Here is a 17,674-nt window from a genome sequence, read left to right on the forward strand (position 1 = left end):
TCTGGGTCTTGAGATCAAACTCAGTTCACTTTTGAGTTTATACTTTTATTTCAAATGGGTGCTGCAATTGTCACATTAACATTTGCAGCAGGGAGTTGGGGTGCTATGAATATACCAAATGCATCGAGATATACCTGAGAATAATCAGCATTGTTTGTAACAAAACATGACTTGTCCAGCTGTACGAACCCTGAGGAGATCATCCCAGGAAATATCTTGGACTTAGCACTTCGTAACAAAATATGGATATTTTTTATAGTAAACCAATACATTTCAAGTAGTTACATATTTCAGATCAAGAAGCTATCTGGTTGTATAATTCCTGACATGATTTCCTTACTGCCCTTTATATACCAGCAGAAATATGTACTACTGAGAAGACAGTAGTGGAGTTTACTGGCATTTAAAGCTAAGGCTGCATAAACACTGAGCTGGTCTCATTAGTTGCTGCAACTTCCAGTCTGAGGCAGTGAGGTGATATTTTCCTTCAGTCTCTTTCTCAGACTATGCTTTTTCTTCTAAATACTGTGTAGAAACAGTTCAGCTGTTCTCATGGATATAGCTACAATTGTTCAGATGTACAAAATTGTATCTTTTTTTGTTAATTTTGAATTTTGGCAAAGCAACATTTATGACCTATTGATTTGTGTCCATAGAACAGCTAAAGAGATGTCTACATTTTTTCCATATTTTGAAATTTTGATGAATGTTGTTCTGAGATTTACTTCCATATCTTGGCATCTTTATGAACTGCTCAGTACCTTTCTGTTAATTATTTGAGAAGGTAATGCAATCCGATGAGAAGAACAGGAAGAGACAAGTAACATCTGCGTCATACTGGATATTCACCAAGTAGGGAGCTATGATTGCCAGGGAAGTATTTGGCTAGATTTGCGTTGTAAATGTATGTCTGATGATAACACAGGTTGGTTGTTGTGTGGGTGAGTAGGGGTGCTATTTTTATCTGGGAGTGTCTACACAATACACTCTTGCTGTCCAGTAATACGAATGCAATATAATCACATCCGAGTGAGTTTTAGTCTTCTTAACTTGGGTATCAGCAGCTGAGAAATAACACTATTTCAGTTCCATGCCTTACAAGCTGGATGGAGAAAGATAACTCAGTATTTTATTCACTTCTAGTTGTAGCATGGCTCTGTCCTTAATGTTGACGTTTCTCTATTGTTGCACCCATGATTTTCAGGCTTTTCAAATCTGTCATTTAATTTTTAATAACTATTTGCTTGAGCATTCAAGTTCCAAAATATCAGTACCAAAACTTCAGAAGCTGTCTTGAGTAATTTTTCAAGCTCAGATTTATCCTAAGCTTTGCTAATGGTAAAGATAATAAATTAGAGAATTTTTGCAGGAGAAAGTCTGCAAGCAAATGCAAGATATTCTATCCAAATGTTGTATTAAAACTGAGATAGCTTTTTATATAGATAACAGGAAGTGTGTACGCCTGTATAACTCAACAATGGAAATTAGAAATGAGGTTTTCATTTCTATAGCTGTTTTTTAATGAACTCGGTTTGCAGGACTGCTCACCATTCATGTAAATATGAAACAATGGAAGAGAACAAGCAATAAGCAGGTCTTTAGAGCAGGGAGATAGTTTTCAGTCAGAGCGTGAGAAATGTACTTGTTAAGGAGAATTGCTAAACAATAACTGCATGATTTCCATTTTCTAAACCACTCAAGCTGGTGTTTGTTTGATAAAGCCAAAGGGACTCTCTGCATTGGAGAAATCATTAAGTGGCGAACATTTTTTTGATACATGGAGGTAGAAAGTTATTTCAGAGAAATAATAAGACATTCACGTATCTTCACTGTAAAGGAATGTCTTGCTAATTATGACACTGTGGATTACTCTCACTGTCCTTTGCTTTGTTTCAATTTGATTTCAATTGAACATTTTTGAACAGTAGTTTAGTTTGAGTGGTTTTTACCACCTTTCAAGCATTCGTACTCTGTGTGTGTGTATATATATAGCTTTATTAAAGTTATGTGAAAATATGTCTCCTTTGAAAACACATCAGCTGCATCCCTCGTTGCTCCCTTAAAATTTGGTGGCAATAATGTACTGGGAACTGATGGTAGAATGTGTTGCAGTTGTGGTCTTTGGTTATAGACCTTGGTTTCAGGTTAATTCACCTTTTTTATACTTTAGATCTAGCTCATTTTTTAATGCTGTTTCGAACAAAGAAGATACCTTTTGAAAATGTAAAAATGAAGTGTTTAATATTTCTGGCATATAACTTTTCAGTTAAAGGTGTTGAATTGAACCATTTTGGTTTTTTTTTTCAAATTCCCTTGTTGTCTTTTTCAGCCACAATACTTTCCAGAATTTGACCCATATGTGTGTTGAATCTTTCTGTCCTTCTGAACCTCTTATTTCTCAGCAAGCGTATAATACTGTGTTGCTGAATAAAAACCATCTGTTCCTCACATGTGAATCATCTGGGGCTACTGTTTGGCACAAAATGGTAACTAAACTGCTGTAGCTTGGCTGTGGAGGAAATGGGGAACAGGAGAATTATTTTGTCTTGCATACATTTCTAAAATATATTTAACTACATATTACTTGTCTTTGAATTAAATCCTTGTGTTCTTGATCGTCTTCCCAGACTGGAGACTGGCAGGCAGCCCTATCCAGAACAAAAGAAACATATGCTTATCTTTTAGTGTGGTTTTAAAATTAGTAGGACCTGTAGCTCGTACAACTTCAGCATTTGTCCAAGTTTACCATGCACTTAAGCATTGCCTTGAAGTGCCAAGTCCTTGTAAAAGGTGTCTGTATTTGAAACACATCCCTGCCTCACGATGCTGACATTAAAGGAAAACGCAACTTCAAGTAGATTCTGACAGAAGTGTTTTGTTTTCTTCTCTTGCAGATGGGAAGCCAGTGTCACTGTCTCCACTTGAATCCCAGCCCCACAGTCCCCGGTACACGGCGTCGAGCCAGCGGGAGCGCGAGAGCTTGGAAGTCCGCATGCGGGAGGTGGAGGAGGAGAACCGCGTGCTTCGCAAGCAGCTCAGCCTGGCACAGAGTCGCAGCCCCTCGCACCACCGCGGCAATCACTCCAAAACCTACTCCATGGAAGAGGGGACAGGCGACAGCGAGAGCCTGCGGGCTGGCATTGTGGCGGGAAACAGCTCTGAGTGTGGCCAGCAACCAGCAGTGGAAAAATGTGAGGTAAATAAACAAAAGAAAACTGCCAGAAACAAAGCTTGATAGATTTGAAACTTTAAGGACATTGCAGATCCCTGTCTCCTCCCTGAAACTTTCTGCTCAGAAACCAGCCTCTTAAAGGACTACTGGGCACGACTTTTTAGATAATTTTTAATTAATCTTTTTTTAAAAAACTTTAAAGCATTTAATCATCTGAATATCTTTTGAGTTATTATTTGATCAGAATTTTTTGTCTTTTACATTCTTGTGTCCCAAACCCGGTGTAAAAATCAAAGCCTTATTCCAAGCTGACTTCAGTACTGCTGTGCTAATAAAGACCTGTGGCAAACTGACCCTGTGTGTTTTTAAATTAAATTAAAGCACCACAGTACTTTGAAAAGCCTTAGTCCTTTGTTTGTGCTGTACTAGAACAGCTCAGGGTTTACCATTAATTAAGTTGTGGCTTATGGACCCAGCCTGTGCTTTTAAGTCATTTTCAGGAGTGTATCTGGATGCTATTTTGAACCACCTGCTTTGCATGAGCCGTGCATGAGAGGTGTGGTTAGCTGCAGCGATCAGGACCTCTGTTTCTAAGAAGGTTTTGGGGGCATTGGTTTGGTTTGGTTTTCCCCATTTTTTGCCAGTAGTTTTGTGGATGTCATTCAGCTACTTAGTTGTCAGATATCTGATTGATGACAGTTCCGAATATGGATAAATCCAGAAGAGAAAGTCTTTTGGACAAAGAGGGTAATACTGTATCACCTTTTATCTTGCTTTCTGCCACTGAGAAGATAAAAGTTGAAAGAAAAATAACTGAGAGAGAAAAAGAAGTCCTAATTATCTATTCAGATAAAATCTATTTAATGGCAAATATCAAATATCATTTAAAAATGAATTATTGCTTTTCAGTTGAACATCTTTGTCTGTCAGTGTGGAAAAAGGAACCAACATTATTTTAAGCAGAGGGAAAAGGAGGAGTCTGTTTTTCATTTTCCCTTTTCCCAATAGTGAGGGTCTGATTCCTCCCTGTAAGCATTTTGGCATTTCTTCTAATAAGGGAAGGTTCAGGCCATCAATAAACAAACCTCACTTCTCCCTTATTATCATGCCAAGGAGTGATGCGCTGAATCTCAGTTCTTGGTTGTTCGATGTACCAACCAATTTGGGACACAAAAATAGCAGCTTTAAGGAGGAATAGTTTAAGTGGCCTTTCAGTTTATAATGTGTTTTGCCAATAAATTTACTTGCTCAGTGGGGTTTAGCATTGTGCTGGAGGCAATGGTTATATAAAATAGGAAACCTCACTTTATTTGCCAACCCCCTATCTCACCGCACACTATTTTGATAACGGAATAGCTTTTTATTCTTTTTCTTAAGGAATTCACTCAGCAATTCACTAACAGCAATGGAAGTTAAAATTAAACTTCCTTATTATCAGATTTGCCAGAGGTCTCATCGTTTATCCTATTACTGTAGATTCTGGTTCCATGTTTGTGTGAGTGGTATCTTGACACCATTCACCCTCTTTTTTCAGTGTTTCGGCGGTGCCAACTAAATCTTTTTTGGCCTCTGACCCTGAAATATATCACAGCAAGAGTCAACAACTTGGACAGAAAGAGACAAGGGTCCTGAGAAGAAGACTGGGGCTCTGGGGGAGACAAAGAGAGCTAGGAACAGGTTATTAATTTCACTGAGGCCGTTCTTTGAGATTTACTGAAGCTGACATTTCAGAATCTAGTTTGGGGTGGTCTTTAGTGATAATTAAAACATTTGAAAATGCAGTTACAATGAATGAATATTAAATATCTGATAAAGCATAATCTGTGTGGTAATAATTGTAATCTATATCAAACAACAGTCCAGCCACTGCTTCCTAATCTGTTCTGTTGCAGGAGAGCTCTTCTGATATTGTAAAATGGACCAACATTATATTGCAAGAAAAAGTCAGAGTTTCAACCAAGGGCCTTCTCCCTGGAGGGAGCAGATCCCTGTCATGCCTTCCCAGCAGGAGGCAATTTTAACACAAACCTTGGAAATAAAAGAGTAGTGCTTACACAGACGGAGGCGCAAATAACAGGCTTCAGAAGAAGAGCATAATGCTGATGGAAGCTAACAGAATTATGACTCTTTCTTATGATGTTATCCCAGTGTCTTTCCAGCTTGTGCCTCCATAAACTGGGCACTTAGTTTGAATTAAGTGTGCATTTATAAATATTTTAAAAGAGATTATATATTAGAAATTAGTAGTGTAGCATTTAGTAGGTTAGCAGAATACTTACCATTTGAAGCATTTTTACAGGCGTATTTGTATCATTAATATTCTCAACAGTGTTGCTCAGTAAGGTTAAGTGTGTAGTGCTCCAGAGCCACAAAGAACAGGCCACCACCAACTTCAGCACTGTAAAACACAGGAAAAGCAGATGTTACCTGCCTCTGGGAAACACTTGTAGCGTATTTACATTTTGTAACATGCTTTTAATATCTCTTAACCACATTCAACAATTATTTATGAAGGATTAAGTAACTGCAATGGAACGCCTGGCTAGTACTACTGAAAAATTATTGAAGTATGAAATGCTTTACCAAAGATTATTTTTAGGTATAAGAGCTAATTGGAGTTTGTTAAGCTCATTATTTCACCATTGCAAAAAGTAGCCTGAGGAGGAAAAAAATAACATCTGTTTATCTAGGCCTTATATAGTACCTTATACTCCTCATCAGCATAGGACCTAAGGCCCAATTCTTCATGTGTTTTTGGATACTTTCTTCCCATTAATATCACCCCAAAATGGACTTATATGAAATATTGCTTTGAGAAACAGTCCTTCCTAGTATGTAGTGGCTAAACTAATAGTTTTTAAACCATGTTAGCCTGCACCTTGTTATTATTTAAACTCCCTTTCCTAAAGAAGCTTAACTTCCTTAAGTGCATTTCAGTGCCTGGGCCTGAGTGCTCCCTGAACTATTTAAAATAAAAAATAGTTGTCTTTGTCTCCCTGATCCCCAGCCTATAGGAAGAACATCTTGATTAACTTCTAGTGTTTTGATTACTACTCCTATCTGTATGTACAAACAGGGGAAGAATTCATTTAGTCTGGAAAGCAAGATGTATCATCGTTTAATCTGTTGCTGCAGGGAGTTCCATTGTCTAAAAACAGCTCCGGTGAATGGCCTGTGTCCAGACTTCTTGCAACATCTGCCAGTGATGAACATGTCTACCATCATTCAGTTTAAAAAGAATGTTGTAGGAGGATGGACACTTTCAAGAAGCTCACTTTCGTCCCACAGTGACTTCTCAATATCCAGGCTAGTGTTTGACAACTAGAATTGTCGCGGATTATAAACATTGATGAGCAAGTGTAGCATGCAGAGCCTTGGTGTGAGATGTTTGGAGGGACATGTTGAACCAAGCAGACGGGCTGCCTCATGTTGTGGAAGTTGGAACAGTCTTGGCTTATGTGGCTTCACTCCTAGGTGTTAGCTGCAGTCATCGAGTCCAGAGGTTGTGTGAATCACAGTGGCCAGTTCTAGTGGAATGGGGATGAAATCTTCTAGCCATCTGCAGACGGAAAATGAGGAGTTTGAGAGAGCTTTGATGCTACTGACCAATTTCGTGATCTGGGAGCTGATGCTTACGGTAGTACACTCAGGAGGATACAAGTTCTTTGAAGTGCTTCCTTCTTCCAGCCACTATTGCCCTGTCTTGCCAGGATTTGGCTAGAGCCAGCTGCTCTCTATCCAAACATGTATTTGGAACAAGCACGGAGAAAACTGGAAATAAAACTTTTTTCAGGATGCAAACATCTGCAGACAGTTCAGTTGTTGACTTCATGTTGACTTATCAGTTTTCCCAGGGATTTTGTTCTACAGTTAAACAGTTAAACTCAGGAACAGACTGAGTCTTGCAGCATGCTACGGGCAAAACATTTGGGAGAAAAGGACTAGGTTTCTGTTCTCTTTGACGATTACTGATCTTCCCTGTAGCTGATCGCAGGCAAGAATAGAAGTGATATGTAGTATCAAACACCATAGAAAGGCTGAGCAGAATGTATATCAATGCCTGCATGTCTGAACCTGAGAAGGACATTCAGAAGAGCAGCAAGTGCTGTGTTCTCACTGCGCCCTGGCTGAAACAGCATGCAAGGCAACAGCACCTGCTAGAAGACAGTGAGGAAAGATGCTTTTAATTTTGAAACAAACTGATTTAGGAAAAGGAGAACAGATGCGAGCAAGTCCTTGACAGAATACATTTTGATTTTGAGGGCAGTTGTCAGGTGGAGAGAGAGGCTGCAATGAGAGCTTTTCTGGCAAGTAGAGGTAGTATAAAATGATGTTGACAGTGATATGACAGTGCTATTCTGTCAGAACTCATAAAATGTTTGTGTCTGGTCCAGTGTCTTCAGGTGAATTGTCTAAAGCAGTCATGAAACTATTCTTAGTTAATCTGATTTTAATTGGCATTGGAGAGAAGGGTCTTAGGTCTTCCAAAAGCCTGAGAAAGACTTGGTGACAACCAGAGAGGAGTCAGTGTGTGCAGCATCAGGAATCTGTGCACCCACAGAAATCCATGCCCATAAGTATGGTACAAACCACTGCTGCAATAGAAGTCATTAATAAGCAGCCCTTGTTCTCCCCTGTTGTTATCACAAGAGAGAAACACGGTCAATTTTTGCAAAGTGCTGAGCATGCTCAACTCCCATTGACTTTAACAGAAATTTAAAGTGCTGAACACCTCACAGAGCTGTTGCCAAAATGCACTGCAATACCTTTTCTTCCTTGCACCTCTCTGGACAGACAGTTGCCTTGTTAATTCAAGTCATCTTAAAACCTCAGATCTTCAATGTGCCTCAGCTTGTGAGGCACTCTAGGGCTGGAGGCAGCTGTGATGTTCATGTGGGAGTTGCACAGTGGCACAGCCACTTGGAAATTATATGATTCAAGTTGTCCCCTGTACCAGGTGATGTTAATAGATGGAGCTGTGGACTCTTTACACGTGCCCAACACATGACACCTCTTGTGTAAATCTGCTTCTGCTAAAAGCCAGACTTTGGGAACCTATGACTATATGAGGAGGCAGAATTCCTCGTTTGTTCTCTGTGTAGTGGGCTTTCTGTGGAAAATGAGAGCTGTGTGTGTGAGAAACCAGCTAACCAAGCTTCAAATGGAAGCCAAATGAGGCCTCCCTGCAGTTTCACAGCTGTGTCCCCAATTGCAGCTTTGTGCTGCCAGCATGGTGAACTCTCTTCTGTTTCTGTGACCACTAAGAAACAGAAAAATATGGAAGCTGGATTCAAAACTTGCTAAGATTAATTTTCTTTTGTCCTCAGGGAACAGCAATGGCTAATTTTAAAACCAGAGAAGAGTAACTTAGCAGCATTTTTCAAATTATTACTTACTACCTTAATAATAATCACCAGTAGTGCCTTTTCAATTTTCCCTTTCCTCTTGAAGGAATGAATAATCCTGACTCATAATAAAAGGGAGGTAAGAAGGCACAGAATAAGTGAGACTTTACCAAGGTGCTGGGTGGGGAGAATGTGTGTGGCGGGTTGTATTTAACTTCACATTAACACTGCCCCGTACAGCCCATAGTGGTAATTACAGGCAGGGAAGTGACCACCTGCCATCACAGCTCGTTTCTTATCGTATCACTGGGATGCACCCAGGCCCTGGCAAACCAGTTGTCCCACTCACAGAATCACAGAATCAACCAGGTTGGAAGAGACCTCTGGGATCATCGAGTCCAACCATTGCCCTGACACTACCATGTCAACTAGACCATGGCACTAAGTGCCATGTCCAGTCTTTTTTTAAACACATCCAGAGATGGTGACTCCACCACCTCCCTGGGCAGCCCATTCCAATGTCTAATAACCCTTTCTGAGAAGAAATGCTTCCTAATGTCCAACCTGAACTTCCCCTGGCAAAGCTTGAGGCTATGTCCTCTTGTCCTATCGCTAGTTGCCTGGGAGAAGAGGCTGACTGACTGACTCATGCTCATCCATCCCAGCTTGCTCACAGAATCACAGAATCACAGAATCACAGAATGTTAGGGATTGGAAGGGACCTCGAAAGATCATCTAGTCCAATCCCCCTGCCGGAGCAGGATTGCCTACACCATATCACACAGGAACGCGTCCAGGCAGGTTTTGAATGTCTGCAGAGAAGGAGACTCCACAACCTCTCTGGGCAGCCTGTTCCAGTGTTCAGTCACCCTCACCGTAAAGAAGTTTTTCCTCATATTTATGCGGAACCTCCTGTGTTCCAGCTTGCACCCATTACCCCTTGTCCTGTCAAGGGATGTCAGTGAGAAGAGCCTGGCTCCATCCTCATGACACTTGCCCTTTACCTATTTATAAACATTAATGAGGTCACCCCTCAGTCTCCTCTTCTCTAAGCTAAAGAGACCCAGTTCCCTCAGCCTCTCCTCATAAGGGAGATGTTCCACTCCCTTAATCATCTTCGTGGCTCTGTGCTGGACTCTCTCTAGCAGTTCCCTGTCCTTCTTGAACTGAGGGGCCCAGAACTGGACACAATATTCCAGATGCGGCCTCACCAGGGCAGAGTAGAGGGGGAGGAGAACCTCTCTCGACCTGCTAACCACACCCCTTCTAATACAGCCCAGGATGCCATTGGCCTTCTTGGCCACAAGGGCACATTGCTGGCTCATGGTCATCCTGCTGTCCACTAGGACCCCCAGGTCCCTTTCCCCTACGCTGGTCTCCAACAGGTCTGTCCCCAGCTTGTACTGGTACATGGGGTTGTTCTTGCCCAGATGCAGGACTCTACACTTGCCCTTGTTATATTTCATTAAATTTCTCCCCGCCCAACTCTCCAGCCTGTCCAGGTCCTTCTGAATGGCTGCGCAGCCTTCCGTTGTGTCAGCCACTTCTCCCAGTTTTGTGTCATCAGCGAACTTGCTGACAGTGCACTCTATTCCTTCATCCAAGTCATTAATGAATATATTGAATAGAACTGGTCCCAGTACCGACCCTTGAGGGACTCCGCTAGACACAGGCCTCCAACTGGACTCTGTCCCATTGACCACCACTCTCTGGCTTCTTTCCTTCAGCCAGTTCACAATCCACCTCACTACCCGATCATCCAGACCACACTTCCTCAGTTTAGCTGCGAGGATGCTGTGGGAGACCGTGTCAAACGCTTTACTGAAATGGAGATAGACTGCATCCACAGCTTTACCATCATCTATTCACCGGGTTACGTCCTCATAAAAGGCTATCAAGTTGGTTAAGCATGACTTCCCCTTGGTGAAGCCATGCTGAGTGCCCCTAATGATCCCCCTATCCTTGATGTGCCTAGAGACAGCACCAAGGACAAGTTGTTCCATCACCTTTCTGGGGATGGAGGTGAGGCTGACCGGTCTATAGTTCCCCGGGTCCTCCTTCTTGCCCTTTTTGAAGACTGGAGTGACATTCGCTTTCCTCCAGTCCTCAGGCACCTCTCCCGTTGCCCACGACTTAGCAAAGATGATGGAGAGTGGCCTAGCAATGACTTCCGCCAGCTCCCTCAGCACCCGCGGGTGCATCCCATCAGGGCCCATGGATTTATGGACGTCCAGATTGCTTAATTGGTCCCTGACCCAGCCCTCATCAACCAAGACAGATTCCTCCTCTATCCTGACTTCTTCTGAGGCCTCAGGAGTCCGGGGCTCCTCAGGACAGCCTCTAGCAGTATAGACAGAGGCAAAGAAGGCATTCAGTAACTCCGCCTTCTTTTTATCCCTGTCCTTAAGACCGAAATAATGCAAAATTTCTAAGAGCATATCTGCTTCTAATTATCAGACATAAATTTAAACTTCAGTTCAGATGGTTAAAGTGTCTGCATGTTTGCATACTCAGCATTTTGCGTGCTGCTAAATGGGTGGGGGTGTGCACACGCGCATACATATGCTCTTAGCTACTAAATGCAATTCTGTTCAGACATCTGATGTAATTTAGGGATGGTAATGACTTTGGAATGATGATGATGTTATAACTCAATTAAGTTGTTTTTAACAAACTGCCTCTAGTGGGCTGCAAACAGCTGCAAAACGCCCACTCAAATCTTTGAGAATTGCCGCACTAAATAATAGCAATGTCATGTGTGTGCTCTCCTTAATGAATGATAGAACACGGGAGCAGGCTTTAATTTTTGTTCTTTTTGTTCCTCTTCTCCCACAGACTATCCATGTTGCCATTGTTTGTGCAGGTTACAATGCCAGTCGGGATGTTGTCACACTTGTCAAGTCTGTCTTATTTCACAGGTAAAGGCAGCTTTCTTTTCTTGTATATTGTATATCTGATTGTGGCTAAATAAGCTCTTTTTACATTTACTCTCTTACTTCAAAAGAAAGTCAGAATCACTTCCCTGGTTGCTTTTTCTTTGGAAAGAAGGAAGCATGAAATTTGTGACCACCACAAATAGATTCACCTGTGTAAAGATTTCTGCAGTGAAGTAGAGGGATCAGAGATCCACCTGCTATCCCTGTTGCATTGTGAGAATAGGGATAGTCTCTATCTGTACTGTAAAGCATCTGCACACTCCTGAATGTTTTAAAATAACAATAATAGTAATAAAAGCATTGTATTCATTTAGCCTTTTTCTTGTATCAGTTTATGGCACAGGTGTAGATGGTGTTTTGAAAGCCATACACATAAACACACACTGGTTACTTCACTATCCCAGCTTCCCATTTAGATGTTTGTTTTTCAAAATAAACCTGTGACTCTAATCAGTATTATTTAATTGATGTCAGATTATTTATTCTGGCTTTGGAAAGCTACTTGCAGCCCCTCAGAAGACTTTGCAACCTCATTTTAGCACATGGAGCACAGTCGGATCGCAAAATCAAGAGGCATAAATGTACAATGAAGGCAAAATAACCAATTCCCTTAATAAACAGCAGCTCCAGAAAAAGAGAAACGGTATTAAACTGTGTGTGGGCATATGTGTATATCCCTTGTCCAGTTTAGCAATGTCTCTCAGAGATGTTTTCCAACAGTATTGCAGACAGTGGATCAAAATAGGGAAGTGAGAGACTAATCAGACTGTTTGATTCAAACAGGACAAATAGACTAATAAAACATGTAGAATATAAAGACTTTACTAAGGAGGTAGTTTCAATATGCTGCTTTATATTGAATGATATTTTATATCAGGGAGGATGATTCTTGTTCATGTCACATGCTAATATCTTCTTACAGCTAGCTGGAGTGGGGCATTCCAGTCCTCCACCTTGTTCCTTATGTTTGCCTCCAATCTTCTGCTGAAACAGTCTTAGTAATCACTCCTTTGCAATGGTTTTAGTACACCATTTTAACTTTTACCCATTTTTGCTAAGCTTTGTAAAAGAATGTAAATGCTCGCCTTGTACAATGTGGAAAAAGACTCAGTAAATACTAAGAGGTTGGCTAGAGTGCAAGTGGAGAGGGGAAATTCCCCAAAATATGACAGCAACTTTCACTATCAACACATAGCCTTTGCAAGTCTTTCCAGAAGTGGCATGTTCGTGTTAAATGAAGGCTAGGAGCAGGAAAACAGTGCTAAAATAAACATAACAAACCTAAACAACAGTAAAAACCTGTATTGTACTCTGTGCAGAATTTTTCTGAATGTTAAACTCCTGTTAAATTTTAAAACTATATCTATTTCCAATTAGACTTCTGAATTATTCAGTATAAACTGGCTTTATATTGCAAGGATGTGGGGTGTTTTGCCTATTTTGATTGTTGTTTCTAAGGGATTTTTTGCAAATGTGCATTTTTATGGTGACATGAGTTATCCTAGTGGTTAGCTTCTCAGCATTTTTCTCTCCTACTACTTGCATCCATTTTGAGAAGACTGTAGGTTTCAAATATGCTGTAAATAACAGGAATCTCACAGCTCAAAGGTTTAAAAAGTCTCTTTCTGTGCTACTTAAAGGAAATGTCCCTGTTTTACATAAGCCACTCATCTGAACAATTAGCAAAATTATGAACAATTCTGCCATATAATGGCAGAATTATGTAATTTGGAAATATATTTAATTAAAAACATGAAGCCAAAACAAAGGGAAGTAACATTGATATTTCTAAGTCTGGTGGATTCTGCCCTTGTCAAGAACATATTTGCTGTTTGGCTAGCAGTACTCCTCATCTCAAAGGATTTGTCTAGCTCAGCAGAGGTGATGAAGATAAAGTCCAGTAGAGCTAATGAAACTAGTACAGTTAGTTACATTCAAGATAACCTATCTCACTTGTTTGCTCAAAACATACTTAAAGATAAATCTAAGTCCATTCCTGCCTAGAACTAGCTCTTCTCACTAGACATTAAATTGTTTGCTAGAAAGGGAAGATGTTTTCAAAGAAGAGAGCGAGCTTTCTTCCTTATCTTCTAGAAAACACAAGCTTCTTAAGCATCTGTTGATGCTATGGCTACATGTGCAGAGGGCCATGCCTCAGAAATGCCACTTTCTTGGATCTTTATTTTTGCAGTGGCAATGGTGAAGAAGGCTGGAGACTAAACAGCAAACAACAAACTCAGCTGAAAATTGATTTAGAACCAAGGCTCCTTGCATTGGTTGCCATGTGCAAACAGTGTTATCTTGGAGACTGGTATGCATTTCAAAAATTATGAAGATTGGAAAGAAGGCTTCTTTTAATTGCTAGGATCTATTTAATTGTAGCAAAGAAGGATGGAGACAGGTCATGATACTGCATTAGGAGGAATGAGTTAGGGGAGTTGGAGGTGGTTGGTTCAGATGGCGGATGCTTCATGACATCAGCAGCAAGTTCACCATCTGACTTGAGGGTCATCAGTGAAAACAGGCATGGAAATGTCTCTTCTTCTAACCCCTAAATGTGCACAATGGCATGCATCCTAGCTGGTGTTGTCCAATAAGCGAAGCAAAACAGACATTTGAAAGGACTGTATGTTTCCAGTGGAGAAGTTTTTTGCTTGTTCTATCCTAATCTCTAAAGTTAGGCTACTGGTCCTTCACTTGTAGGATCACCACATTCAATCTCAAATACAGTTTTGCAAGAACAGAAGGAACATGCCTCCAAGCATATTGTCAAAGAGATTTTTTTTTTCCTTTTTTGAAGTTTCTGATGATCAGTATTCAACCAAACCTGATATAGCAGGTGCAGAATTTGCCTGTAAGAAGACTGTAAGAGAATGTATTGTATAACTGAAAGACACTTGTGCAGAAATCTTATCTGTTATTATGTAGCCAGACACGGTGTAGGTTCTTCTTAGGCAGGTGTACCATTACACCTCAGTCCTGCCCTGCAACACCCTGAATGCAATCTACTGGTTAAACAACTGGCCACTCAAAGCAACAACACTTAATATCCTCATCTGTTCCTGCTGTACATCACTTGGTGTTTGCTGTAAGAGCACTGATTTCAGTGAATCTGTCTGGAATTCATGGAGATGTCATGTGCTTTTATTAGCATTTCTGTTTTGTTTAGTAACTAAAGTACGCTTTAGCTGTGCATTTTGATACAAAAAGAGGTCCCTACATTCCCTACTTCTGTAAGGAATCTCTACTTCTCTAATAGAAAAATTCTGAGAAAAGGAGGCCATGTCAATCTTAATCATCTTCCCTCCATGAATTAACATGCTTGTAATACCCCGAACTTTGAGCTAGAGGGCTAGATAGAGCGACACAAAACAGCAGGGGTGCTGGGTCATTAAGAATGACAACTACAGGAGTTTCTATAGCTGGAGTGTGCTATCTCTTCTCTCTTGCATGAATGTACAGCAAATCCTGCATATTGAACATTTCAGCTCTCTCCAGGTCTAAAAAAGCAAGTTAATGATTCTAGTCATACCATATATATTGTGAGACTTACGCAAGCTACTTGTTCAAACCATTTGAGAAATTATATCTCTCTTTGGGTTCCAGAGAGTGGGAAGAGGAGAGGGAAGGGGTAGTGTGGTTGATTCCTTATAAGAACACCATAGTTCAGAAATCCGTTTCATCCCCAATGGAAAAGAAGGTTGATACCAGTTTTGTTTTCAGAAAACATAACGCTCAAGCCACAAAATCCCAGCAGCTTTTAACACCCAGTGTAACATAACTGACAGTCTCTTCTCAGGAGGAAACTCAGCAGAACTGAGATAGTGCAGGGTTTGCAGACTCTGATAAATATACATTGGCAGTGCTGCACAGAGGGAGGCTTGTAGAATGAGTACTTAGTCCTAGTCTGCAACTTTCCCGCTTTCCTCTCCTGGGTATCTAGTTCCCAATTATGACAGACTTTATAAATCTTTTGCAGGAGCAAAAAATCTTCCCTCTGAGCCAGTTTAACACAGCCAAGCTTATACCACTGTGTCCTAAGTGCAGCTTAAATGTAGTTTTTCCAAAGCAAAAGACTAAACACTAAAAATTAAAGATATTGGGTCAAATGGACAAAACGAAATGCAGATGCTTTGGGAAACAGTGCATACAGTAGTACACAAAAAGCATCTGCATTTCTTTTTCAAAACTGAGGCACTGTCCTGTGGCTAATAACTCTCCTTGAAACTTTTGCAACTACTGGTCCAAGTTACATTGGTCATTTTCAATGTTTTACTCAATTTCTGAAAATTGTAATAAAGCTTAGAGTGCCACAGAATCAGCCCATGAGTTACAGTTTCATATTGCAAAGATAGTTTCTGTCTCTACTTAGGTAAGTCTTAACTTGAGTAAGAACTAAAATGATTTTTAATGTACTCTTGTCTTTTACAAAGACATGTTAAACACCATGTTTCATTTGGGAACAAAGAAAGGTGAAAATTAGACAATTATACCATGTTGCTGACAGTTAGGTCAACCTGAGCATCTGTGAAAAATTAACTTCTCTGTTGTGCCAGCTGATACTGGTGGCTTTTTTTTTTCCCTATTTATTTTAGTTCCTCTTCTTTGGAGAAGTTGTTGTGGTTACTTCTTTAGCTGTATGCTCCATCTATCCTACAGCAATAGTGGGATAGTAACGGTGATGGGGTTTCATAGTGTAAACAAACCCAGTCAACTAGACAAATGCTTTCTAACATGAAGTAGCCTTTTGATTTAAGAAGCCTTTTGATTTAAGAAGACTGCTTATAACCTTAAAGTTAAGTGTATGTCTAAGCATTTTTAGTGCTTGGATTGGGATATTAAACTGTTATAGATTGCTGTATGAATAATAAACTTTTTTTCTTAGAACAAGTAGAAGTAAGTCAAAACAAATGAAAATCTAAATTAAATAAAAAGGATGACATGTAATTTCCAAGTAGAAGTCACAAGTCAACAGTGGCTGGTAATTAAAGCTTATGTAATCTAATGGCTGTATTCCATGGAGACCACTTTGCCTTAATGGAGTTAATTTGAGAATTTAAAACCTCTGTCATTGTTTCCAACTTTTCTAACATGTCAGTCTGTTTTGGGGGAGATTCTTCTGGCAAAAACTATAAAGCATGAACTGGTTTCTCTGATCCATATAGATGCATCAATAATACACACTTCTTTTTGTATTTTCTAGCTGTCCTAACAATGGAGACATAATGAAAAAAGCAATGTTTAAAAAAAATGGCCATGAAATCTCTTATTATTTCCCAAGGTGCTTCTATAAGTTAACACAAAACAAGATCCATGAATGAGGCAGCTAGTGCATCTTTAAGATCTCTCCAATAGTTTGGGGAGCATTTTAATCAATACTGGATATGAAGGGGTATGAAAAACCTATAATGATTTTCACATTAAAATTGTCCCTGTATGACAGAGGCATTGTCATATGGGCATTACGAAAAAGAAAATTTCCCAAGCTGCCTTTTATAATTTCTGTTTGAAGTTCTTGTAACCATTTGTTACAGATATAAAAGGTATTACCTTGTTGTGCTTCCCTTAATAAAGTATAGGTTTTGGAAATAAACCCCCTGGGCTACTGACCTTTTTATATTCTTAGAAAATAAAATTCCTCTGTTGCAGAGAGAGAACTGTGCAACCAAGCAGCTGCTTTTTGAATTGCTAAGAATTGAGCTATGGAATAATAGAGAAGACTAGAGTGAGTCTTGGTTCACTACTTCCTTTCTCAATTGTAGATTTTTATATTTAACTCCGTGGCAGTGGCTATTCAAAAAGAATGGGCCACAAATGCTTGAGCAAGCAGATCAAAACTCTGATGAAGGATAAGAAGTTTTGAAACGTAAAAATAAGACATCATGATAAAAAAAACATAGAAATGGGTGCCTCAGAATAGCCTTCTAAATTCATAGCCTGACTTTTAAAATTACTGACTTCTTTTCATTTTACTAAACTTTATAGGACCTCAGCAATTGTGAAAATGAGAGCATTCATTTAAGCTCCTATATTTAGGCCTAGGAGCCTATATTTAAGCATCCATGCTTGAAAATCTTGGCCAGAATATCTTTTTATTCACTTTTGAGTAAAGAAATTTAGGAAAATAAATGTGTGCTCTTTACATATGGTTTACTTTGTCAGATAGTGTTCCGATCTTAAGATAAGGGGAAATAATTTAACGTATGAAGATTTGCAGTTTT

At 39.9% G+C, this 17,674-nt stretch overlaps 1 protein-coding gene across 4 annotated transcripts in view; it reads left to right on the forward strand.

Annotated features, from left to right (window-relative positions):
• Positions 1-17,674, forward strand: part of LARGE1 (LARGE xylosyl- and glucuronyltransferase 1) — a 300,056-nt gene that overhangs the window by 138,506 nt on the left and 143,876 nt on the right. For all 4 annotated transcript variants that reach the window (XR_011048183.1, XM_068400631.1, XM_068400632.1 and 1 more), the window contains 2 exons: positions 2,895-3,196; positions 11,353-11,435. Coding sequence is in view for 3 of the 4 variants with exons in the window: in XM_068400631.1 (XP_068256732.1) it covers positions 2,895-3,196; positions 11,353-11,435 (385 nt within the window). In the remaining variant the exon portion in view is untranslated. The remainder of the gene's footprint in view (positions 1-2,894; positions 3,197-11,352; positions 11,436-17,674) is intronic.

Source organism: Nyctibius grandis, chromosome 5, assembly GCF_013368605.1.
Source record: "Nyctibius grandis isolate bNycGra1 chromosome 5, bNycGra1.pri, whole genome shotgun sequence".
NCBI classification, from domain to species: Eukaryota; Metazoa; Chordata; class Aves; order Nyctibiiformes; family Nyctibiidae; genus Nyctibius; species Nyctibius grandis.